Raw genomic sequence first — 25,644 nt, forward strand, 5'->3', positions numbered from 1 at the left:
AAAAAGTCAACTGTGTTAAATATTTAGAAACGAATGGAGTATAAAGGGAGTATATTATATCTGAATCGAGGTCGACGCGTCCGTCCAGCTAATTGGTTCTCATTCGATTTGCCCATGCTCGAGTTGACATTTTTTTGGGTCCTCGAGCTCTCTCTCGCTCAAGGTTAATTACCCACTTAATCACTGGGATTTAACCGGGATTTGGTGGGGAAAGCTAATATTTTAATCCGTTTTCAGTCAGAAACTGCAGGCCCCGACGACGACCTCCTAGCCTTAGCCCCTTAGCTTCCTTCTTTATAAGGAGGGCAAGCTACCATTGCAAGGACAATTAACTTTGTTCAGCCATCGCTTTGCTTGATACCCTTCTTGTTCAGAGCCTACGTGATTAAGCTAAGCCTGGTTTAATATTTCGAGATCGGTAACGACGATCGATCGAACGCCGCAATGGACGTCGTCGTCGAGAGCCCGCCGGTGAGGGACGAGAAGAAAGTCGACGTCGCCGCGGTATGATAACATAAATTGGATTTAATTACGATCTTTTTTTTGAGACGTGATGATGCTAATTGCAGAGTTCTTGAACAAGATCAAACTGAATTCGATTAATTGTATTTGGGTGCAGATTGGAGGCGCGCCTCCAATAGTCTTTGAGAGTTTTGCACCATCGACGCAGAGAGATTCAACCATCATCAAGAAGGTATCCATCCATCGATCGATCAATCGATCGTAATTTGTTCTGATAATTCAGAAATTGGTGATTAATTATGTGGTAATTATTGTGACAGGAGGAGAAGATGGAGGCAGCGAAGGCGGAGATGGGCGAGGTGAGGGAGGAGAACGAGCGGCTCAAGACGATGCTCACACGCATCGTCAGCGACTACAAGTCGCTGCACACGCACTTCCTCGACGTCGTCAAGGTCAAGGAGCAAACGGCGGCGGAGCTCTCCGGAGACGACGACGACGACGAGCCCGACGACCTCGTCTCCCTGAGCCTCTGCACGAGGCCCAACGCCGCCGCGACGCGCCGGAAGGGCCACGAGAGGACGCCGTCGTCCGGCGGCGGCGGCGACGACGGGCGGCTGTCCCTCGGGCTGAGCTGCGCTCGCGGCGGCGTTGCCTCCGACGACGACGACGACAAGCAGGCGAGCCGCCGCGCGTTGCCGCCGATGCCCGTGCTGAACCTCAGCTCCGACAGCAGCGGGGACGCCGCCGGCGCCGGCGCCGGCGAGCCTACCCAGCCGAACAAAGCGTCCAGGAGCTCGAGCGGCGGCGGCGATGGCGCCGACGACGAGGTGCTGCAGCAGCAGCAGGCCAAGAAGGCTAGGGTTTCCGTCAGAGTCAAGTGCGACACCCCCACGGTACTAATTAATTACAGAAGAACGATTACTCTTCTTAATCCCAATCTCTAAACCATAATAATTACGTAATTTACCCGTGCTAATCACGCTGTTAATTATGATTAGATGAACGATGGGTGTCAGTGGCGGAAATACGGGCAGAAAATCTCAAAGGGGAACCCTTGCCCGCGCGCCTATTACCGTTGCACCGTTGCACCCAACTGCCCTGTACGCAAGCAGGTACGTATATACGCGTATAAATACGTATTTACGTTTACAAATACGTATATGATTCGAATGATGCGTACTTAAATTGAAGCGAAAATTTAAATTTGTGTTGGTTTTGTGTTAATCGATGGATCAGGTGCAGAGATGCGCGGACGACATGTCGATCCTGATCACGACGTACGAGGGCACGCACAGCCACCCGCTGCCGCCGGCGGCGGCGGCGATGGCGTCCACAACGTCGGCCGCGGCGGCGATGCTGACGTCTGGCTCGACCAACTCCACGATGCACGGCAGCGGCGGCGTTCACCACCACCTGCCGTTCGCCTCGGCCGTCGGCGGCGGCGGCGGCGTCGGGCTGCTCGGCCCGACCACCATCTCCACCGCCACGTCCTGCCCCACCGTCACGCTCGACCTCACCGCGCCGCACTCGCTCCTGCACCCGTCGTCGGCGTCGCCCTACGCCGCCGCCGCCGCGGGGTACGAGTCCAGCAGGGCGCTGCCGGCGGCGTGGAGCAGCGGGTACCTGGCGTACGGCGGCGCGGCGGCGGCGCAGCCATACTACGCCAAGGGCGTTGCGCCGTCGCCGTTCGGCCATCATTTCGGCATGATGGGCATGGCGGCGGCGGCGGCGAGGCCGGCGCCGGAGCAGCTGTTCGGCGGCCAGACGACGTCGCCGTACCTGCAGAGAGCCATCGGCGGCGGCGGCGTCGCGCCGGCGGCCGTGACGGACACGATCGCGAAGGCGATCACGTCGGACCCGAGCTTCCAGTCGGTTTTGGCGGCGGCGATCACGTCCTACATGGGGCGCGGCGGCGGCGCGGCGGCGCCGAACAAGTGAAGCAAGTTCATAAAATTGATCTAAATTTTGTTTAGATAATCAATTAGATGGTAATAATTGCTTGATTTGTTCTGCTATACGTACGTATTAGTCTCCTAATTGGCAAATTGATGTACATAGAGTACAGTATATATAAGCATGCACAAGCGTGAGATCACTCAATTGTATATGCACTATGTGGGGGGAAACAAATTAATTCAAAATGAGGCTTTTGATTTCCAGGCTTCAAGGAGCTAGACATGCATGCGTGATAGTGTCAGGTAAGCATAATTTTTGTACAAACAGTACTGATCATGGAGTGATAATATATACTCCCTCCGTATTTTAATGTATGACGCCATTGACTTTTTAACCAACGTTTGACCATTCGTCTTATTTAAAATTTTTATGCAAATATAAAAATACTTATGTCATGCTTAAAGAACATTTGATGATAAATCAAGTCACCATAAAATAAATTATAATTACATAATTTTTTAAAATAAGACGAAAGGTCAAACGTTTGTCAAAAAGTCAACGGCGTCATACATTAAAATACGGAGGGAGTATATACTGCGCAGGAAAGCAAGAAGGAAACAAAAATCCATGAAAATAACTTGACCAAAGTTAAAATTCTCCCCATATATATGAGAGATTAATTGATAGTGTATTTTGGTGATAACCACTGACGATCTCTAGTGGCCTGATTTTGGTTAGGAGCGTAAACTCTTGATTTGATCGAATGAAATGTTGACAAAACAGCTACCAGCAATAAGTCTATGATGCAATGTCATATCAAACATAACGTGTGGTTTGATAATCTCTAATGTAGACAAGAAAACACTGCAAAAATAAGGTAGATACAATCTAAATATTATTTATGAATAGGTGCTTAATTAAGCACGATAGGAATGATTGTTATTGAAGTGGTCAATCCAATCGATCGAGTAAATCAATATACCAACTATTTTAGACTTTTATAGTCACCGACTAAACGATCGTGAACTAAGAATAAGATTAAACACACTTGGATAAAAATCAACTAAATAAAATATTTTTTTCTTGCAATACATAGCTAGTTATAAAGGAAACTAGAGTTTGGTGTGCTCAAGTTCATTAATTAAGGTGGAGAGAGGCTCACCAGAGATGGGCAGTGATGAACCTTTAAAAAACAATTACCGGTATCCTATATATATATCATAGTATATATAATATTCTGATTTCAACTAATAATGTAGTTAATATAGGCAACATCTAAATATTAAAATTTGGAACACCACTAACGATGGGAAATCTATTGGAAAACCCCAAACCTAAATTTAGTTTGCCTTCAGCAACAACAGTGGCTTAGATAAATTTGGCCCATGCCACTGTAAATTTGTTGTATTAAGAAAATCATGTCATTTTGTACGCATCAAACATGTTTGGAATTTTTTTTACTTTAATTTTACATGAACCAAAATACCAAATCTACGGCCTCATCGGTTCGCTTATTGGAGGAATAAGCGAAACGGCATATTTACAAAAGAACAATAATTTATACGTAAAACTTTTATATACGTGTTATTAGCGATCTAAAAGCAAACGCTCGAAAATAAACTTCGATGAAAAGACATCAAAATCAACTCCAAATTTAAAGTTGAAAATTCAAATTTTGCCTGATAAGCATAAGTATAAGCGAAATGATGAGGCCGCTAAACACAGAACCTGCCCGTCAGTTCCATGTTCTTTCTTCACCCTCCCCTCTCTCTTCACCTCTCCTTCACCAATATTCAAAGGTTTTCGTGAAGTCTAACAAAATCTAAACCAGAGGTGCCGTGAACATGCTAGGTCCATTTCAAACCAATACGGTCCTAGAAGGCTGGACTGGACTTGACCCGTGTTGGTTTTCCACTGAAAGAATAAACAGCTAGGTCCGTTTCAAACCAATACGGTCCCAGAAGGCTTAACTGGACTTGGCCCGTGTTGATTTTCTACTTAAAGAATAAATAGCCATAAATGTGAGCACCCGTATTAAATCTAGAATTCGAACCCGGGTAGGTTGGTTCCACAACAAGGAACCAAACCAATTGAATTATGCTCACTTCGTGATCTCCGTGATGATTTTGAGTACATATGTCTCCTTGGTGATATAACCGAAGATTACTAAAGTATAATCACACGACAAACATTATTTAGCGGTTTATTTTAAGTTGATGTGCATGTGCTCTTGTTAATATTGGACCTAATGAAGTTATATGTGAGTATCTGATTAAATGATGTCCTCAAATAATGATCATTCTAGGCTGCGATAATATATACTGCCTCCATTTTTTAATAGATGACGCCGTTGACTTTTTCTCATATGTTTGACCATTCGTCTTACTCAAAAATTTTATGCAAATGTATAAGATATAAATCACACTTAAAGAACTATGAATGATAAAACAACCCATAACAAATTAAATTATAATTACGTAAATTTTTTGAATAAGACGAATGGTCAAACATGTGAGAAAAAGTCAACGGCGTTATCTATTAAAAAACGGAGAGAGTAGTTTGGTATTTTCAGAAATCTTGCTTTCACAAAGCCGATCTTTAATTTCTGCAACTGCAGTGATCACAAGATACAAATAAATTTCTTATATATATATATATATATATATATATATATATATATATATATATATATATGCTATAACGTTTATACTTTTTTACCCTTTTTGAATTACCAGCGAAAGTATAAAATAGAAAAGTAGGTAGATAAATACTTGGATTTTAGAAAGGAAAAAAACATGGTGCAGTATATGTATATTACTTGGACAAAAAGAAGATAGTGATTATACGAGTTGGGAATACTAAGACCAGATGGAACACACTGAAAACATTGTTAGTTTGGTAAAATCTCACTCTAATCCTTGAAATAGATTTATTCTTTCCGACTGTCCGACACCCTCTTAATTTGAAATAATATTTCATGAGAAATTTTACGGTTATTGAGAGAAAGTATTTCGAGGTACCAAATTCTATTATATTCTTAAAGATGGTAAAATCATCCATATTTCACGGATGATACTGGACTTAAAAAGGTCCATTATTCAAAAAGAGAAAAAAAAAACTGAGCTAGTCGAAGTGCTCCTGCATTGGACTGAACGATTTGCAAGTTTAGATGGGCCTCCTTTTATGGGCCTGAATGTTGGGTCCCACACACAAAGATGGGCCTGCAATGAGCCTCATCCAAGCAAGGCCTTACCGGCTTACCCTGTTCTTGGGCCCTTATGAGGAATGGCACATCTGATTAACTCTGCAGATATACAACCAGTTATCTGCAACTTGTAAGAGAAGATAAGGAAGAATGGGGAATAAAATGTAAGAAAAGTGATGGAAAAATAGAAGCCGCCGCGGGAAGATGTTTATAAAATTAATATCGATGCTTCCTTCTTCGCTGAGACTGGCACTGGAGGCTGGGGTTTTGTGGCAATGGATTCAAAGGGTTCTTTCTGCTGGAAGCTTATCGTGGATGGGCAACGCCCTGCATGTGGAGGCGTTAGCAATGATGAAAAGTCTAGAAAAAGTGTCTCAACAGGGGATGACAAAAATTGAGGTTAAAACGGATGCACAGATGCTGGGCAAAGCACTTATTTCCCAAGATCTGAACCGTCGCCCTGATGGTGTCATTTTCAGAAAATTAAGGGCTTTCTTAAGATCAAACTTTGATGTCTTTTCTATTTCAGTTTTCCCTAGATCTTGTAACAAAGTGGCTGATTGTTTGGCCTCTTTTGGTGTGGGTATCGTGGCCACTAGCTCCAAGTGTTTCTGGAGCCAAGCCCCGACGTTTGTATCTCCTTTGGTCTCCGGCGATTTGCCTGGAGATACTGGTTAATGAAAGCAGAGGTTTACTGTGTCAAAAAAAAAGTTCTCTGCAACTTGAGAATAGCATGAGCGTTTGTCCACCAAAATTCAATGCGAAAAAATTTACTTTACTTCAGTGATATCAAGAGGTAATACCAAAATTTTTAATGTAAATTTTTATATCTTAAGTAGCTTGATTTTACATTAGAATATACGATAAAGCTAATTAATTAGCGGAGATGGAAGAGGCTATTGGAATTATGCACAAATCATCACGATTTTATAGCTAAAACAATACGGCGTACTCCGTTTAGAAAAAAATTAATTCTAACGACGAATCTGAAGTTCTAAACATATGATTGTCTAGATTTATAGTTAAGATTTAACTCTTTTTTTTTTAAGTAGTAAGTCTAGTGCATACAAGAACCGATCGATCGATCACGAACGGCGGTACAACTAACAAGCAACCAAGAAAAACAAAAACAGAAGTAAATTCAGCGTTCAGAACGACGATTCCGACGAGTGCGCCGCCGCGGCGGCGTGCAGCGGCGCCCCCCACGCCTGCGCGTGCGCGGGAGGCGGCGAGGCCGCCGCCGCCGGAACGCTCCACGGCGGCGCAGCGGAAGTAGGGTACGGGAGGTGGCCGCCGCCGCCGACGCAGCCGGGGGTCGCGTGGTTGTGGACGCCGTCGTAGGTGGTGACGACGTAGCGCGGGTCGTCGCCGTCGCGCTCCACCCGCTTCTTGACGCCGCACCCCGCCGCCGAGCACCGGTAGTAGTTCCGCGGGTTCGGGCTGCTCTTCACCGCCTTCTTCCCGTACTTTCGCCACTTGAACCCGTCGTCCAGCACCTCCACCTCCGACCTCGTCCTGAACCCGATCCTGCTCGTCGTCGCCGCCGCCGACGACGACGACGACACGCCATACTGATCATTGTTCCCGCCGGCGACCACCACCGGCTGCGACGGCGGCGGCGGAAGCGGCAGCGAGTACACGGAATGGCCGAGCTCCAGGAATTCACCAAAGGAACAGCCGCCGCCGCCGCCGCCGTCGACGATGTGGTCCGCCATGAGAGGAGGGAAGCACAAGGAGGAGGAGGTGTTCGACGCCGGGTACGAGTAGGCGTACGACGTCTCGTGGCAGAGTCCCAGCGAAGCCGCCATGCTCGCGTCACTGTGCGTTAGCTAAGCTAGCTGCTGCTGCTGCTGATTGAGTGTTTGACAGAATTTCTCGTGTCAAGCACTGCAATTTATACTGCCGAATCGATTGGTCCAAACTAGCTGGCTATGTGGATGGTTCACACGAACGATCCTGATGATCAGAAGGTTCTCAATAGATGGATTAATTGTGTCACATGTCGATTGTGATTACTTCTTACCGTGACAGTGACACCCCCGCTAACTAACCCTGCACTTTTGGCATTTATGACCGCACAAACTTAGCCCCTGGTCAGGGATGAATTAACAATCTACTGCTCCCCACCGGTTTGATAATAATTATCGCTTTGAACAATCAATGACATGATCTTAAAAAGTAACTTTGATAACTATTTTTCATTATAGTATAATAGAAATATCAATAACTATATGATTTTGTTGAAGTAGTTTTTAGGACCAATCTATACATATGGTCATTATATTTCTAATATAACTATTTTATATTTTATAGTTAAAGTTTTTTCAGGTTTGACAATAGGTTTGTTCAGAACGATAAGTAATATCAACCAAGAGAGAAGTATATATACTGAAATTGTGGTCAATGTTGAGACATTGCATTATGATGACCATGACTTGATTTATTGGATGATCGATCCCTCAGTATTTTCTCCGTTCTTAAATATAAGCATTTATGCACAATATAAAGATTCCCGTAGTATTCACTATTACACACGGAAATTAAATCCAAACATTTTCAAGCTAATCCAATCGAGCAATTTAAAATTTAATTAAGGAGGTGACCAAGGGAGAATCTTTTACCTCAATCTTAATTTTTGCTAAACAATCTCAGAGTTTGTTTGGGAGGTTTCGGACAGCTCAATTTTCTCTCAGAATTAAAATTTCTGCCAAACAATTCAGCATTTTGTCCATATTATAACCAGCTATATCAGCATAATTCAGAAAATAAAGTAGAAGCAAGAAATTGGTAACTTAATTATTCCGATTCTTATCAGCTGGATTCACACCATTCGCTTTTCAAAATCTAATACTTTCCAAAGTCCAAACAGATCCTTATAGGAACGGATCATCGGAAGAGGTGTATATATATACGGTAGTCCAAGTTAACGTGGGAGTCCAAGCGGTCGTGTCGACGGATAGCACTAACGTAACGTGCGTGCGTACGATGCACCTGGCCCAAATGCAAGCGACACCTGTAAAAAGGGGCGCGCGCGTCCAATCTAAGTACGTATCAGGCGGGGCACTGCAGCGGCGGCCGGGCGGGCAATTCGGCCGCGACTACGGGTGCGAGAAATTTACCGGCCGGCCTACGACGCGAGCGATCGAGCGCACGCGCCGCGCGCGCATGCTGATCGCTCGCTCGATCATTGCCACGCACTGGTTTCTTCTCGATTTTACTTTGCGTGGGGTAGGCCAAGTTTGACGGGGACGCGAACTCGCGAAGCACATACGAACGACCAGAAAATTAATATTAGCAAACGGGTTTTTATGTAGATAGCGGAACTACCTACTTACATCTCTAATCGTGAAGCATACTCAGTGTAATATAGGTGAACCATACTTAGTGTGTCAGGCGACTGAAATTCTAGAAATTTCAATTAACTTAAACCTAGCGCTAGATTTTGAGAGAGAAGGAGGATGGTGAAACTCACCGGTAGACGGTGCACTGGTGTATGTAGGCGAGAACTTGCCTCGTATGTGTTGGCGGGAAAAAGAGTAAAGAAAAATAAAGTTATTGTGTTTATATGAGTCTTCGAATGATCTAAACCATTCAGAAGTGCCTGAAAATCATTGACATTATTTTAAGGGATTGTGTACTCCTCGTTTAACAGAAAACCCCTCCTAATATCTTGTAATTTTTTTTATCATTGGATTGATTTGAGATTCGTGCAAACCGCACAAAACCCAAACCACTTATCCTTCCCCTCCTCCCCGCCGCCACAAAAATCGGTCGAGCACTCCTCCTCCCTTGACACCGTGCGCCTCCTGTGCTGCTGCCACCGTTGGCTGGCCGAAAGGTGTCAACGGCACCGGCGAGCCTCCCCGGCCGGCCCCCTCCCCCTCCCTCTCCTCTCCTTTGCCTCAAGCTAGCGGCGGCGAGCTGTCCCGTGTCGTCGTCTTCCCCGTCGCCGGCGGTGAGCACCACCACCGGCCGCCTCCTCCTACCACTCTTTCCGCTTTGCCCCCGTCACCCGCTCCCGATCCCGCGGCTTCGGCTGCGCCACCGCCGCCTCACCGCCCGCCCGATTCGCCGCCCACCGCTGGGTTGCTGCCTCCCACGGTTGTCAGGGTTATGGATACCACATATCTAATAGTAGTTGACTAAATCTCGGAAGGATCCACCACATACCATGTCTTATACGGAAACTGACCTCGAGGGAGTTCCAGATAAGGAAAGACAACCAGAGTTCTACATGGAAACGACAAGGACTACTCGGATTGTATCCATATTGGTTTCCCTAGTTCTACTTGGACAAGGGGACACCTATGGGTATAAATACAAGGCCCCCTAGGAGGAGACGGGACACGAGACGAACAACACACACACCCACCATGAGAGGATCAACAACCACCACAATCTACGCGACAACATACAAGCCTACATACGCCAAGACACGCCGCCGGATATCGACTTCAGTGATAGGCATGGCTATTCCCCTACGGTGTCTCCGGATACTGTCAGGAGATACAAAAGCGCTATCTCTGATCTCGCCGGACACGGATTCAAGGAGCAAGGCTACCCTGTTGTCGACTACGAGTCAGACCTTCAGACCGCCATGTCGACAACAGTTTGATAAGCTACCCACATATTGTACTGGTGTTATTATGGTGAATAAAAGCAACTCCGGCTCCGGCCAACAGGATGTAGGGTTATTACCTGACAATTTAGGGGCCCGAACCTGTATAAAAATCCTCGTCTCCATCTCTTTTACCTCAGTCTCGCGTATACCCTAGCACCGACGATCCCCATACTGTCCAAATACCGTAGTCGAGACATCAAACGTCGACAACGGCCATCCCTCTAAAGCCGGCGAACTCCCTCCTCTTCCCATTCCCCTCCCCCCTCCCAACCCCACCCTACCCTGGGGCCCTAATTCATCGGCCCTCTGTCGGAGTTTGGGTTCGCCGGCACCAGAGAAGAAGAGGTGGTCGCCGGAGTTAGAGAAGAAGAGCACGAATCGTGAAGCACATCCAGTGATCCAAAATTTACAAGATTTAAGATTGTATTTTCTGTCGACAGAAGTTTAGCAATTTCTGTTATTTTAATGTAGATAAACGACTTGCCTTGTATGCATTGGCGGGAGGACGAGGGGAAGGATAAAGTTACTGTGTTTGTAAGAATCGGCGAATGATCTGAGCCATTCAAAAGTGACTGAAATTCGTTGATATTTTTTTTTACTGAGAACCAGACTCCTCTAATATTTATACGTTATCTTTTGATCGTATATTATTATATCAGCCAATTTTGAGTTTAGCTTAAAATTTTTGGGCATGCATGTGCTCAATTGATTGGGTAGATTGTATATTACCGTTAAATTTATTAATTAGCTAGCCTAGTGGATCATCATAAGGAGGACGCAAAAGAAACTCTCCTCTTTTTCCACTTCCCGGCCGGTTAAGTACGTACGTACCAATGACAGGAATGAGATAATAATAATATGCATTTCGCCATCGATCGTCATCCAAAAACTGGGATCAAGTTCAGATACAATGTTTTCGACCTGTGCTCTTGGCCAACTAGTCATATATTAAATGTTGGAGAAGCCAGTGCCGTAGCCACCTTTACATGCGTGCACTTGTAAGCCGTCTTCCATCAAGAAAACGTGCATTTTGTTTGCTTGAGAATGATGGACTAATTTTTAAGTACACATCGGTCTACAGTACTATACATCGTTAGGCACCGATCTCTTTGCTGCTGGCGGATTCCGGATGATCCAGCGAGTGTATTGAACGATCGATAACTCTTACCAAGTACTCCCTCTGTTTTGACTTTTATCAAAATTAAACTGTTTTAAGTTTAACTAAATTTATAGATAAATATAGCAATATTTATAATACTAAATTAGTTTCATCAAATCAATAATTGAATATATTTTCATAATAAATTTGTCTTGGGTTGAAAATGTTACTACTTTTTTCTATAAACTTGCTCAAAATTAAAACAGTTTAACTTTGACTAAAATCAAAACATCTTACAACCTGCAACGGAGGTAATAAGCACGTCAATGATTCATAATGCACGCTAGTACATATACAAACAGTGGCCGGAACTCAAAATAAAAATGAAGAAAATATTTGCAATTAAGCATGTTTCATACACAAACCATGCATCGTAATGACTAATGAGCAAAATTACACCCGGTTCACGACTCGTGCAAGAACATTAATTAGTAACTAGACGACTGATATATAGAATTAGTATCAACGTTGTAGAGTAGAGTGGTATGTATCATTAGTTTCGCTAGAAAGTCAAGCTCAAATTTAATCTACATATTGAAAAAAAGGAGTTCGTGTCAAGTTTATTTGTTTTTTTAATAATATATCTCTTGATGTGTTAGTTGGATTTGGAGTTAGTGTGATTTTATGAAGTGGTATATATGTATGTAGTATAAAAATTATCTAATTTTTAGATCATTTTATTATCATTTGAATAGTGTTTGAACAAACGGAAGTATAGTCTCAAGTATGTCCTCGAGAGATCAGTAGGGTCTTCCAACGTAATGTGAATGGGTTTAATTCATTCAATAGAAAGATATTTCCAGTTTATACAGGAGCTCCTCCCTTAAGTCCAACTACGTACCGTAAATATATGCTCGCTCTGTATAATAGATGAAACCATTAACTTTTAAACACATGTTTGACCATTCGCCCTATTCAAAAGTTTTATATAAATGTGTAAGATATAAATCATGCTTAAAGTATTTTGAGTGATAAAACAACCCACAACAAAATAAATTATAATTATGTATTTTTTTTTAACAAGACGAATGATCAAATGTGTGACAAAAATCAATGACGTTATCTATTAAGAAAACGGAGGTAGTAGTAGACAATATCAACATAGAAAGTACCGAACCTACTCGAATTCGATCGAATGTGTACGGGGAATCAAGCATGGATCTCTCGGCACGCAACATGGATACTACCTCCGTCTCATTTTAAGTGCAGTTATGATTTTCCGTGTCCAACGTTTGACTGTACGTCTTATTTAAAAATTATATGAAAAAATAATAAAAAAAAGATAGTCTCACCATAAAGTATTATTAATGTTTTATCATCTAGTAATAAATAAAAATACTAATCATAACAATTTTTTTAAGTTAGACAGACAGTCAAATGTTGAATATAAACAACGCAAAACAAATGTCTTTCTAGGATGGTTCTTAGATGGAGGTAGTACATACTAGTTCCAACAAAACAAAGGGAATATTTTGATATTGACTTACTTCCCCATCATCTTCCCCTGGTAACCCGTAAGAAAAATAGAAAAAATACAAACTGGAGCCGCCCAGGTGGCCAGGTGTCTCCAATCAGACCAATCCAATATCAAATCCTGATCCAGCCAGTGCCCAGTGGCCACCACACTGCCTGCCGCAACCAACACCCAGCCACACGACACAGTCGAGCCGTGCCAAACTGCCAAAATGCATATGCAGACGCCGCTAGAACCGAGCCCGCGCGCCAAACTCGATGCCCATCGCATTCTGCATCCATCCCCCGTCCTGTACGTCCCCGGCCACCGCACCGCACGCGCGCATGCGCGCACAGGCGCCGACGTACGAGCCGCCCGCCCACCGGAACGACGTGTCAACCAACCCGGTGGAGGATCAAAAAATAAATTCGTTAGGGTCATAACGTGTGTATATCGGTATCATAGCATACTAATTATACTTAGGGCCTGTTTGGTACAGCTCCAACTCCTAAATTTAGCTCCAGGAGTTGGGTCTGGAGTGGAGTTGTGGAGCTGTCTAAACCCAGCTTCACAACTCTAGTTCATTTTGTGAGAGAGCTCCACCCAGCTCCACTCCCAGTTTTGGTGGAGCTGAAACTGTTTAACTGAGCTCCAGCTCCAGGAGGGGTGGAGCTGGAGCTGGAGCTGTGCCAAACAGGCCCTTAGATCATGGTGTTATAATATATGAATAAATAATTTTTTATAGGTTTGCTTGAAAGTTGTTGGTGTCGCCTGATACCGGCCCTTCAACCGTAGATCCGCCCTTACCAACCTGAACTAGATCGATCGATCGACCGACCTGGCGGCGGGCGGCGCGCCGCGCGCGTGGTACGTGGGTGAGCGTACGCGCACGTCGCCGTCTGCTGCCGTGGCCTACCCGGCAGTCGATCGATCGATCGATCGATCGCGCTGGGCGCAGCCGCAGCAGCTGGCGGGGACGCAGGACAACGGCGCGACTGTTACCTCCCTCGGCGTCAGGGGTGGCGCGACGACGACGTGAACGTGAGTTGAGGGGAGGTTCGCTCGCCTCGGCAGCTTTTGCTCATCCGTCATATCTGTTCTCTGCTCTCCCAACGGCGCAATCGATATGTTGATTGATCTGAAAAGGGAAAAGAAAACGAGAAGAAAAGAGGGATGAATTTATCGTTTCCTTCCAAGAACTGCGGCATCTTAGCAGCACGTTCATTCAAAGCAAAAAGATATTTGGAGAGGATGTTCCTCCAAACATTTTTTTTAAAAAATATGAGCGCGTTGGAAATTAAATATGAGATTTCGGGGTTAAAACCATACCCCCACGGTTAGCAGCATGTAAAGCATCTGAAATTGTGAAAGACCGAAGACAAAATGTATAGCCAGACATATCGCTTACAGATGTATCACAAGAAAGAAAGACATTAGGATTTGAGCGAGTCTGATTAACAAACGACGCATAGCTGAACCCTGATTAACACCTGTGGCCGTATGATCTCTTGCCCCGTGCACTGTCGGTAACAATCGACAAGATCATCTCCCTGTCCGTGCAGTGCACGCAGAACGCTCACATCAGGATACTAACGTTAGGTGGGAACGTAGTTGAAGCTAGAGCACAACAAACAACGAGTGAGAGTAGCAATCGGCAGTATGAGCTGCCAGATCGATTCGACGCTAGCTCGATCGGTTGGTTTGTGGTGCATACCGCCGCGTCGTGTGTCCGTCTTGACAAGACATTCTTGACGCCACCGTTCGCCTGACCTGTCATCAAATTTAGATAAGAAGATATCGTCCAAAATAGAAGTAGGCCGGCTGGTATGGTTCTGTACTAAGGTCTTCGCCTATCCACTCCCACCAGACCGTCTATTGGCTAAAGCTAAATATCCATATCCATCGCTGTCAAACCGCCTCCAGATTTCATATTCAGGTTTTCTTTCGAATTCATAGTCCAATTTGTCAAGTAGAGTACTCCAGTACATTCATGATGCAGCACATTGTGGCTAAGGCTATGTTTAGTTCAGCATAAAGTTTAGATTTTGATTAAAATTGAAGATGATGTGACTGAAAAGAAAAGTTGTGTGTGTATGACAGGTTGATGTGATGGAAAATGACTGAAGTTTGGATCCAAACTTTGGATCTAAACACAGCCTAAGGAGTAGAACTTGGATTAAATAATACAAAAGGACCACTTTATTATATTGAACTTTGGCCTTGTTCGATCTTTGGCCTGAACTCGAGTACTCCAAAATTACTGATTCGAGATCGTACTAACAAAGTTTGTTTTACCTCACACAACGTCGTCTTCAGGGTGACCACCCACGCCCCTAGGGTGTACGGAGTAATTTCAAAGAAAAACAGAATTCTCACCACCCTTTCACATCAAAAACTACATGACAACCACCAGTTCAAGACAACAAATCCTGTAATGTCAATGCTACATGGTTAAAAAGGTCTGTTGCTATGTAAGAGTTCTGTCATAAGAACCACTTCTCTTCATATGGAAACGAACCATTTCCCCCATTCCCTTCGTTTTGCGTATTTACAAAAATCACAACCATCATGTAATACCCACCTCGCCTTTTTACGCGAACAAATGAGCTGAAAATTTTCCACCAAGCAATTACTTTACAGACAACAGGCAACTCAATGTACATTGGCAAGTCGACAAGTCATAAAATGGCAAGAAACTAGATAATGCTATTGGGACGGTCTCAACAGGCTTCCTGACGCAGACAAGCTTCTGACTGCCACTCTCACCGCACCAACAGCACCAAGCTGCCATACCTCGGGGGTCAGCCCATTAAAATCATACTTTGCACCCTCATCAAGGTGAACCCACACGTGAAATGCTACCTGCACAGGCAAGATGTAAGAAAGATGCACATGCTAACTTAACTGTATCACGAGAATGGTTTTGAATCCATTCAACTTCGAAGTTCAAAAGAACCAGAATAGCATAGCACAGGCTTACTACAAACATAGTTATGTTGCAGATATCTAGTTCATCATTACTAAATGAAAACAAGATGCATCAGAAGCCCAGTGCCTTTAAGGAAAGACCAGAGAGACTTGAAAACGAACCTTGCCCGATGCATTTCGTATAGGAGATATATGTAGAAGATCACGGAACGAGCTTCCACCTTTCCTGTTAGAAAGTATCAATAACACAATGTTCTGTTATGTTCAAGGCATAAATTGTACCTGCAAATTGCTATACACTATTTTGTGTAGATGCGAACCTGTAGTTTAGTAGATGAACCGTGCAAGCTTGCTCAGAACAAATATGTTGATTTATCTACACACCCAAATCAATAAGGAATGTAAAGAAATTGAGAATATTTCATAAAGTACATGCAGTCTGACAAGCTATATAATCCTGGTGCGCACCTGTTCTAAAACCTCCACACTAGTGCCAGGACCATTCAAGAATCTGCAGTTACAGCCCAAGATTTCTTCTCTTGAGTAACCTGGATGATAAAAATTTTCAGAACAGAAGCCTTGAATGTAAATGATATTAGCATAAAAAAGGAGATGCAATCGAAATACAAATAATATTTTCAAGATGAAGATTCAGAGAGAGAGAGAGAGGTGTGGTGGCATATCCGCATATTAGCAATCATGCCCCTCTTAACTGAAGAGCATACCAGGATTCAATGATTCCTAACCAATGCATAACATCACTAATTCACTCATGCCCGTCTCAACTCAAGGGTACGCCATGATTAAGTCTGGTACATAGGAACTAAATTTTTTTTGTCTTGTAAGATCAAACATCCCAACATACATGGGAAGAATTTGAGTTTGTAGTAGCAAAAACAAAAATATAAATATATCACAATCAGCTTCACAGACTCACTGAGCCAAGGGCATCACAGTTCACAATAACAGAAGGGAGTACAATACTAGTATTAGTCATAGAACATGGCACTGAAATGTATTACATCACAAATATCTGTATAATGCATATTATATACTAGAAAACAAAATTCAAGTACCTGTTAGTGATAGAAAAGCATCACTAGCATAGATGATCGGCATGTCAGGCAAATGGGGGTCAGTCCTGTGAATCATTTCAAAATAAAACTGCTCTCAATTAATAAAGAGGGAATGAAATGCATATATTTATTTTGAACACGAGATATACGTCAAAACAACAACAATACAAACAGATTATGCAAATAACTCACAATACAAAGCTTTGTTTGATTCTACCAAGAGAAAGATTTAATGAAGAACTGAGTGCTGGGATGCCAACAGAATCACATCTCTTCCCGCAGACCACTAGACCAGTGAGTTTGCTGTAGCGGTTCAACGCAGAGAAGATGCTGTTAGCTGTACTCAGTGCTTTTTCTTTCTCATGTTCGCTAGCTACCCGCGGTTCCTCAGCATCCTGCCCTGCAACAGCAAGCTAGCAACAATATATTCACAACTCCTGCTTATTGTATTGAATGTTTAACGTGCAGTAGAAAAAATAAATAAATAAATGCGACATTGCCAGGTCAAGTATAAAACAATTCTAGTTTTCATAATCTTGCTTGCAGTAAGAATGGCAAATGCAGACTAATTAAGGGTTCCTCGTTTCACTACCTAAGCCTGTATGGGGGGAATTATGACAATCTGATTAGTTCAGAATCAATTCAGTTTCTGATGAACAGTATTTAACATAGTGAATATGCTATAAAAAATAAAATAAGAAATGCAGCATACTTGTTTAAGTGCCCAATCTTGCAAAAGGCAGGGCCAGTGTAATCATGATTACTAAACCCAGAACCAAAGTTTACCACACTACTGAGCAATCTTAAACTATCATCTACTTATTTGTCAATCAACAGATAATAGTAAGATCAGATCAGTGCAACCTTAATCACCCATAAAAGGAATCCAAATGCAAGATAATGCCATATTGCTATATCAAGTTTGCAACGCTCATTTCATAGACATAAATTGCAGGAGATTACAATGGTGAAATTAATGCAGCTCACTTTGCAATTAATGGTCATTACTAATGGTCGAAAAATTTACTGCTCAATTGGAGAACGGTTGGTCTTAACAAAATTAATCACTCCGTAACTGGTAAATTTGGCACGGCCAGTAGCCCGCACTGACCTCTCTTATCCACATCCACGAACACCTCCCCCGCGTGGCTCGCGCAGGGGCACTCCTCCTCCACCCTGGCCTCCTCGCGGCACGCCGCGAACACCACGAACGGGCGGGCGGCCCGGCACGGCGGCGTGCGGCGCCGGGACGCGGGCGGCGCGATGGGCACCTGCACGGCGAGGAAGTGGAGCACCCGGCCGTCGGAGGCGTGGAAGACGGGCGCGAGGTGGAGCAGCACCCAGTGGGCTTCCCCGTCGCGGCGGTAGTTGAGGATGGAGACCTGGTGCGGCCGCTGCCCGCGCACGGCCTCCCGCACCCCGGCCACCGCGGCGCGGTCGGTGTCGGCGCCCTGGAAGAGCCTCGCGTTGCGGCCGAGCACCTCCCGCGGCGGGTACCCCGTGAGCGAGGCGAGCCCCCTGGAGGCGTAGACGATGGGGTGGCCCGGCATGGCCGGGTCGGTGAGGATGAAGCTCCCCGGGAGCTCGTCCAGCGCCTCCACCACCCAGTCCGAGTACCGCGCCGTCAGCGACGCCGCCAGCCTCCGCTCCTCCGCCTCCGCGCCCTCCATCGCCGGCTTGGACGCGGTGATCGCCGCCTCGCGCCCTCGCCTCGCCGTGGGGGAAAGTCAAGGGAGGAGGAGGAAGAGGAGAAAAGATCTGCGTGGCGTGGTGTGCGGGGTATGGCTGTAAAATCTCGGGGGTTTTTTTGGCTTTGCTTTTTCCGGGGGAGCTCTCATCTGATGCGGTTGTGTGTCAGGGCTGCACACAAGTTGTGTGAGTGCGACGGGGCCAATCCGAACGGTGGGCGTGGCGATTCGTCCGCGGCTTCCACCGACGGACGCACGCCGCCTTGGGTTTTGCAGGTTGGTTTCCTCCACTTTCCAGCCACGAGCCCACGACCACTGCCAAATTGCCAAGCTGCTTCACCTGCTGCTGGCTGCTGTCGTGGAGCTTTGGGCGAGGACGTGGCGGATTGGGACGACACGTCTCGCGTGCGCGGCGGGATGGGCCGAGGGAGGCAAGGGGACCAGGGGGGTGGGATTTGCGCGCGTGCTGAAAGGAAACTGTAGCGCTCGGCCCAGTCGCAGTCTGACAGCGTCGTTTTCGGTCAAGGCCCATCATTGAGTGATACGTGCTGCTTCGCTTCTGGTGCTCTCGATCTCACTGTACTCAATCCGCTCAATAGCAAAGTCCATTTTATGTCCCTTAACTATACAAATTGAGTTTGTGCCACATCCCTCAACCGCGAAATCAGGTGTCGTCCCACAACTTCTAAAATCGATGCAAACGAATTTTCTCGATAGCGTTATGAGCTGTTTTGGCTAACGTGATGTCCACGTGACATGAGTATCTATAATGATGGAAGAATCGATTGCGATCGTACTGAAACCGAGCAGAAAATTCAGCAAATCAGCATATATATAGAGTTGAGTATTCAAGCGTTCAGTTTGAAATTAAAATTAAGCAAACCGACCAGAAAATTAGTGGCCAGTTTGAATTGCCATCCGCTTTGGCATTGACAGAATGACAGGAGCCGGCCCAGCATGTCAAATTAAAGCTTTCGTTCTCCTTATCGGTTCATGCAAAAGACGACACCTTGTTGTTAGATAGAGTAATAATAAGAAATAATGGCCCTCTTTTAAAGACTACTCCCTCCATCCCAAAAAGAAACAAACCCTGGATTTCCGTGTCCAACGTTTGACTGTCCGTCTTATATGAAATTTTTTTTATAATTAGTATTTTCATTGTTGTTAAATGATAAAACATGATTAATACTTTATGCGTGACTCATCTTTTTAATTTTTTTCATATTTTTTTTAAATAAAACAGATGGACAAACTGGACACGAAAACCCAGGGTTTCAAATAAGACGCATGCATGACGTTCGAATATGTAACTGGTTCCAGACTTCCAGCTCCAGCCAACCACTTGTCGCTCACGTCCGTCCGTGCCGGTTGTTTGCTTAATACTCCATCGATCGTCCCAGTCCGACCGATCGCGCGAGCAAAGCCTCCTCCTCTCCCTGCGGCGCTGCATGCACGCCCGTGTGGGGCACGACCACTGCGTGCATGTTACCCGGCGGCCGGCCAGCTTGCCGTGCTGGCCGGCCGCGTACCCTAGCTGCTTGTGAGCCCGTCTCGAGCGCGTATGAGTAGCGGTTGCTTGACCGACCAATCAAGTTTATGTGGAAACACGGGGGATGTTTAGAAGGTATAGTTGCTCCAAGTTTCGTGCAGCTATAGGTGTCAAAATTTAAGGAGGGATGCCCCGATACATACGCGCATGCTTATGCATGAGAATTTTTTTTCCTTGTATTGCATCTAATTAATACTCAATCCGTTTCTAAATGTTTGACACCGTTAACTTTTTAGCACACGCTTGACCGTTCGTCTTAGTCAAAAAATTTATGAAATATGTAAAACTATATGTATACATAAAAGTATATTTAACAATGAATTAAATGATATGAAAAGAATTAATAATTACTTAATTTTTTAATAAGACGAATAGTAAAACATGTTTAAAAAAAATCAACGGCGTTAAATATTAAATATTTAGAAACGGAGGGAGTAACTCGTAATATTCCTCCGGTCTCGACTCTCGAACTCCCAATCCTATTTTGTATACTGCTAGTGACGTTTTCCGACTCGGCCGTGCAGGTTCGGGTCCCAAACCGAACTCGATTCGTTGTACATGCATGCACGTATGCCGGTGATAGGTTACACGGTTTGATCGATCGATCACGTCGTCGGCCGCGCGCGCTCGTATATATTGGATCGATGTGGTGATAGCCTTGCTTGGATTAGTGGCGTCCTCCGGCCGGCCGCTGTCTCGTTATATGCACCGGGATATGTCCGACTCGTCGTACAACCGACGTACTGGCCGGGACAAAATGTCCGACTCGAACTCGAGCACATAGCTTGCAGCCCTGCTTGGTTCCGGCCTAGCCCATGGTCTCAGGCAGAAGACTCTCAGCCTATACTTGGATACTAGCTAGTGACGTTTTTCGTCTCGGCCATGCAGGGGTTCGGGTCCCAAACCGAACTCGATTCTTTGTACATGCATGTTGGGTCGATGTGGCCATCTCTCTCTCTATATACACAAGACGGGGGAGGAACGTACTCAGCATAACAGTCCATCGACATTTATGTGATACTATCCGCGCGCTAGCTGATCGTGCGTGCGAACTCTCTAAATTAAATTCCGATGCCGTCGTCGTCGTCGTCGACGGCGGTGCCGGAGGAGATCGAGCAATGGTTGGTGCTCGGGAAGCAGGCGCTGTGGGTGGAGGACTTCTCGGGGACGTGCCAGCGGGAGTGCTTCTGCGCCAGCTGCTTCCACGCCTTCTGCACCCACTGCTGCTGGTTCCACCACGAGCCCACCATCCACATGGTCTTCCCCGTCGCCGCCGACGCCGCCGGCCGGGGAGTCTACGCCACGCACGGCCCGGACGGCTGCCGGGTTCACCCGGACTTCGTCGAGGACGTCCTCGCCGCGCAGGACTACGCCACGCGCCTCCCCTGGGACGCCTTCTGCCTCCTGTGCGGCACCGCCTTCGCCGCCGCCGCGTGCCCGGACCACCACCGCCACCACCACGACCCGAGCTTGCCCGACGCCGTCCTCCGCGTCGAGCGGCGCGGCGGGCGCCACTGCGTGCGCTGCACGGGGTCCGAGTGGTGGTTCCCCTACGTGGAACAGATCCTGGACGACCCGGTGGAGGACGACGGCGACGAGCAGCTTCTCCCGGTGATGACGAGGAGACCGGGCAGCTGCAAGCAGTGCGGCGACCCGGACACCGGCTACTTGATCGCCGTCTGCTCCAGCAGCTGCAGCGAGAGCTACCGAAGGGACCTCGCCGGACGAAGGCAGCGACGGGAGGTCAGGCAGGCTGCGCGCGCAGCCGCAGGCGACCAAGCAAAGCAACTAATCGATGGGTTAAGGATAAGTAATTATTAGAATAAACTACTTATATATGCTTGTTCCGGTAAATCCAAGTTTAATTAGAGCCGTATAGTTGCAATGTTTACGAAACTGCAGGATATTGCACACGGTCAAAATTAGTTTTTCAGGTGCTGGGCTAGCCGCTACGGACCAAAGATCAGAGAAAATCACTATCGAGCTCTTTTTTTACTGTATGCATGCGAAAATCTATTGATTTCTGTAGATAACGAGATTAAGCTCACCGCTTGACTTTTACGGTACAATGTATTGGCAGTATATACTGTCAGTATTTACAAGGATACAATACAAATTTGCTAAAAAAATTGTAAATGATATTTTAATAATCTATTCTTAGGTTCAATCTCTATCTTTTGGCGTCGCCGTGCATGATTCAGGTGAGGGAGAGACGAGCCAGGCGGTGCGATTAGTCCTCTTTGGTGACTGGATTCACCGGCGCCTGCTTCCTGTTCAAGCGGCCAATCGCCGCCTCCCACCACCGTCTCATGCGATCTGTGCACACGAAAATGCATGCATTAACATATGTACTCTTATGTTCTCGTGTTATGTTCTTGCAAATATTCTCTGCAATTTTAATCTGTAGAATCTGACCTTAAGATGGCAATGGTACAGGGAGCGTCACCAGTAGAGCTAGGGTTCTGTGCCCTAGAATTAATTAGTATTCCATCTGTCCCCTAATATAAGGGATTTTGATATTTTGTTGGTACTGTTTAACCATTTGTCTTATTCAAAAAAAATTAGAATTATTATTTATTTTTTTACTTATTTTATTATCCAAAATACTTTAAGCATAACTTTTTTTTATATTTATACACAAATTTTTTTTGAATAAGACGAGTGGTTAAACAGTGAAAAAAAAATTAAAATCACTTATATTATGGGACTGAGAGAGAACTAAATCACCATGCCTAATCGATTTTGAGCGTTAGTGTTGCGATGTGTTTGTGGTGGCTGGCACGGCGAGCGTCGGCTGTGTGGCTGCTGGCACAACTCCGCCGCCTGGTGTGAACGGGAGGATGGGAATGGGGAATCGGAGCTGGCTTGTATGCTGGAATTTACGAAATTGCCACCATGAAATAAAACAAAAAGACCAACATATCCTTGTTGGAATTATACTACAAATCTAATTAAGTGGGTAGGTAATCAATCTACACCGTTGGATCATTTATACTGTCAGTATATACCATCAATATATTGTATAGTAAAATTGCTCTTATTTTTTGCAGGCGGCTGCAATAATACGACCGCCTACAATTGTTTTTCTTAAATAACAATTCAAAAAAATATTACGAAATTATAATTACAATAAAATGTCTTAGGGAGAAACGCTCAGGGGTCTTCCGGCTAGCTCCACAAGGCGGTGGGCGGACTTGGGTTCGAAGCATCACCCCTTCTAATTATTTGATATTAGGCACTTCCCTAATATTCGTGTCTTTTTATAAAATATCTTAGTACTAGAAGACTTCGAATAAATCCTTTTTTTTGTGGTCTGGGCTTGCTCTGCATTGATCCAACAAGGCTCGGAAGAAGTTCACCTGTTGTTCCTCCTCTTTACGTTGAGTTTAATAGATATCCCTAAACCGTAATACTAGAAATCTTCACATCTCATCTTGACAAGACCGTTTAAGTCAAGTCCCACGATAATATGGAGGGATGGTTTCACTAATGTGGTATCCTAGTGAGCAAAATATTTTTTTTAAAAAAAGTGGGGCCCACATGTAAGTGGCTACCTCCTTCTTCCTCTACAAATCTCACTTTGCTGCAGCGTGGGGTGCCATGACCACCCGAGAAGGAGGATGGTGACATAGAGGGGATTGTGGGGGTAGACACCGGAGCAGGAGGGGAGCAGGAGGGACGCGAGCAATCGTTTATTAGCCATTTAGGGAGGTGTGTGCGCGTGAAGCCTAGGTTGCCCATGATGTGTTGCTATTTTTTTCTATCTCCTCCTACACGAATCTTAGAACAAAACCAACGATTCAAAATTCTACGTTTTCTCCCCAAAAATCCGTCGACGAAAAAAAATAGCAATTGCAATAGATTGATCCCTAATGCGTGCACACCTCGGCCACTATGTTCCGAGGAGGGGAGCTCGAATGTCGGAACAAGCCTGTGCCGCCGTCGCTTTGCCTCAAGGTCACAACGCGTCGAGGCCACCCAGATGCCCCTCCACCTTAAGGTCACCCCACTGCTGCACCGCTCAAGGGTGCGCCGTTGCCGCTCCGCCTCAGGCCATCGCCGTGCGGAATGGAACTGTCATCCTCCCTAGGTCCGTCATCCGCATTCACAGCCAATGGTTCTAGCTTTGTAGGGGAGGAGGGAGGGAGGAGGGGATTCGGTTGGTGCGAAGTTAGGAGGACAAGTGAGCCCATAGTTTTTAATTTTTTTCCCCCTATTCTCTTACATGTGGGTGCACTTCAAATTTGTGATTAGACTACCATATTAGTACAAGTGGACTAAGTCAACGTGCCACGCCAGTGGAAACCACCATTGAAACTGCTAAGGCCTGGTTCGGTTTGGAGGGGATTAAGAGGGAATAATTCCACACCATAATAGGTGTGGAATAAATCCCCTCCAATCCCTTTCTCATGGGGATTAACTGAACAAGGCTTAAGGGAGTTAAATTATACCAGTTTTAATAGTTAGAGGGTAAAGATATCATATACTGTATTACGGTTGGGATACGAATTAGAGTGGACCTGTATTTGAGGGTATCACAGTGCACTTATCTTAAGTTTTTCAACATGGGCAGCCTGCAATTTCATGGGCCGAACAGAAAGGCTGAGAGGCTGAGACCATGGGCTAGGCCGGAACCGAGCAGGGCTGCAAGCTATGTGCTCAAGTTCGAGTCGGACATTTTGTCCCGGCCAGTACGTCGGTTGTACGACGAGTCGGACATATCCCGGTGCATATAACGAGACAGCGGCCGGCCGGAGGACGCCACTAATCCAAGCCAGGCTATATCACCACATCGATCGAATATACGAGCGCGCGCGGCCGACGACGTGATCGATCGATCAAACTGTGTAACCTACCACCGGCGTACGCGATCGATCGAGCACCCGTACACACGGTATCACAAACATGGAGGACGCTGCTGATCTTTCAGGAGTAGCGCAAGCCAAATCAATCAGATCAGCAACACAGACGAAGGCCGAGGCGCCGCCGCCGCCGCAGCAGCAGCAGCCGGACGTGGCGGCCGAGATGGAGGAGGAGGAGTACTGGGATCGGCGGCGCCCGATGTCGCCGGATCCTCCGGAACTGCGGGACGGGCTACGGCGGCTGAAGGAAGCCGAGCGCGCCATGGGCGTCGACGAGAGGGCCGCCGCCGCCGTGTTCGCGAGGCCGGGGCAGAAGAGGGCGGTGTCCGAGATCCCGGAGGGGTGGTCGGCGGAGTGGGACGACTCCCTGGAGATGGTGAAGCGTTACAGGTGCAACTACTGGGAGAACCCTAACTTCGCCGACTTGCTGCGGGATCATGGTCCGCTCTTCGCCCGCGCTGCCGCCGCCATGAACGACATGGAACGATGGGATTAATTGGGGTCTGACGACCCGTAAGCCCTAGATTATGCTTCATCTAGCTAGCCTAGATTATGGGATTGGGGTCCTCGAATTTGTATTTTTTTTCTTTTCACCGTTTTTGGCCCCAAAATCAATTATGGCATGTGGTCAACTTTATCTAGTCGTCTAAAAGATTTATTTTCGCAAACAATTAACAGAGCTCCTGTAAAGGATTGTAGATTTTCTCACATCTTTGGTCTGTAGCGGCTCGCTAGCCCAACACCT

At 45.8% G+C, this 25,644-nt stretch overlaps 4 protein-coding genes across 4 annotated transcripts; 2 read left to right on the forward strand and 2 right to left on the reverse strand.

The window, feature by feature from the left end:
- The first annotated feature begins 325 nt into the window (after positions 1-325).
- On the forward strand, positions 326-2,638 carry LOC4325657 (probable WRKY transcription factor 72). Its single transcript, XM_015769774.3, has 5 exons — positions 326-504; positions 620-694; positions 783-1,355; positions 1,461-1,574; positions 1,699-2,638. The coding sequence occupies exons 1-5, from the start codon at positions 445-447 to the stop codon at positions 2,398-2,400; spliced, it is 1,524 nt and encodes a 507-aa protein (XP_015625260.1). The 5' UTR covers positions 326-444; the 3' UTR covers positions 2,401-2,638.
- Positions 2,639-6,550: 3,912 nt separating this feature from the next.
- Positions 6,551-7,430, reverse strand: LOC4325658 (probable WRKY transcription factor 50). The gene has a single exon (XM_015777775.3). It carries the CDS (start codon positions 7,369-7,371, stop codon positions 6,712-6,714), a length of 660 nt encoding a protein of 219 aa, XP_015633261.1. The 5' UTR covers positions 7,372-7,430; the 3' UTR covers positions 6,551-6,711.
- A 7,762-nt stretch (positions 7,431-15,192) lies between these two features.
- On the reverse strand, positions 15,193-18,562 carry LOC4325659 (protein TWIN LOV 1). Its single transcript, XM_015766984.3, has 7 exons — positions 17,912-18,562; positions 16,993-17,200; positions 16,801-16,865; positions 16,193-16,272; positions 16,045-16,100; positions 15,887-15,950; positions 15,193-15,658 (listed from the first exon to the last, which is right to left on the reverse strand). Exons 1-7 carry the CDS (start codon positions 18,468-18,470, stop codon positions 15,503-15,505), a joined length of 1,188 nt encoding a protein of 395 aa, XP_015622470.1. The 5' UTR covers positions 18,471-18,562; the 3' UTR covers positions 15,193-15,502.
- Positions 18,563-20,198: 1,636 nt separating this feature from the next.
- Positions 20,199-25,562, forward strand: LOC107278583 (uncharacterized). Its single transcript, XM_015790985.2, has one exon. The coding sequence runs from the start codon at positions 21,109-21,111 to the stop codon at positions 21,856-21,858; it is 750 nt and encodes a 249-aa protein (XP_015646471.1). The 5' UTR covers positions 20,199-21,108; the 3' UTR covers positions 21,859-25,562.
- The last annotated feature ends 82 nt before the right edge of the window (positions 25,563-25,644 follow it).

This window comes from Oryza sativa, chromosome 1 (genome assembly GCF_034140825.1).
Source record: "Oryza sativa Japonica Group chromosome 1, ASM3414082v1".
NCBI classification, from domain to species: domain Eukaryota; kingdom Viridiplantae; phylum Streptophyta; class Magnoliopsida; order Poales; family Poaceae; genus Oryza; species Oryza sativa.

Excerpts from the sequence above, each read along its gene's own strand:
- LOC4325659 (XM_015766984.3), bottom strand. The coding sequence starts at position 18,470 with ATGGAGGGCGCGGAGGCGGAGGAGCGGAGGCTGGCGGCGTCGCTGACG. Across the intron at positions 16,866-16,992 it reads ATCAAACAAAGCTTTGTATT|GACTGACCCCCATTTGCCTG; the intron begins GTGAGTTATTTG and ends AATGATTCACAG. Across the intron at positions 16,101-16,192 it reads GTGTGGAGGTTTTAGAACAG|ATAAATCAACATATTTGTTC; the intron begins GTGCGCACCAGG and ends TTGGGTGTGTAG.
- LOC4325657 (XM_015769774.3), top strand. The coding sequence starts at position 445 with ATGGACGTCGTCGTCGAGAGCCCGCCGGTGAGGGACGAGAAGAAAGTC. Across the intron at positions 1,356-1,460 it reads TCAAGTGCGACACCCCCACG|ATGAACGATGGGTGTCAGTG; the intron begins GTACTAATTAAT and ends AATTATGATTAG. Across the intron at positions 1,575-1,698 it reads ACTGCCCTGTACGCAAGCAG|GTGCAGAGATGCGCGGACGA; the intron begins GTACGTATATAC and ends TCGATGGATCAG.
- LOC4325658 (XM_015777775.3), bottom strand. The coding sequence starts at position 7,371 with ATGGCGGCTTCGCTGGGACTCTGCCACGAGACGTCGTACGCCTACTCG.
- LOC107278583 (XM_015790985.2), top strand. The coding sequence starts at position 21,109 with ATGCCGTCGTCGTCGTCGTCGACGGCGGTGCCGGAGGAGATCGAGCAA.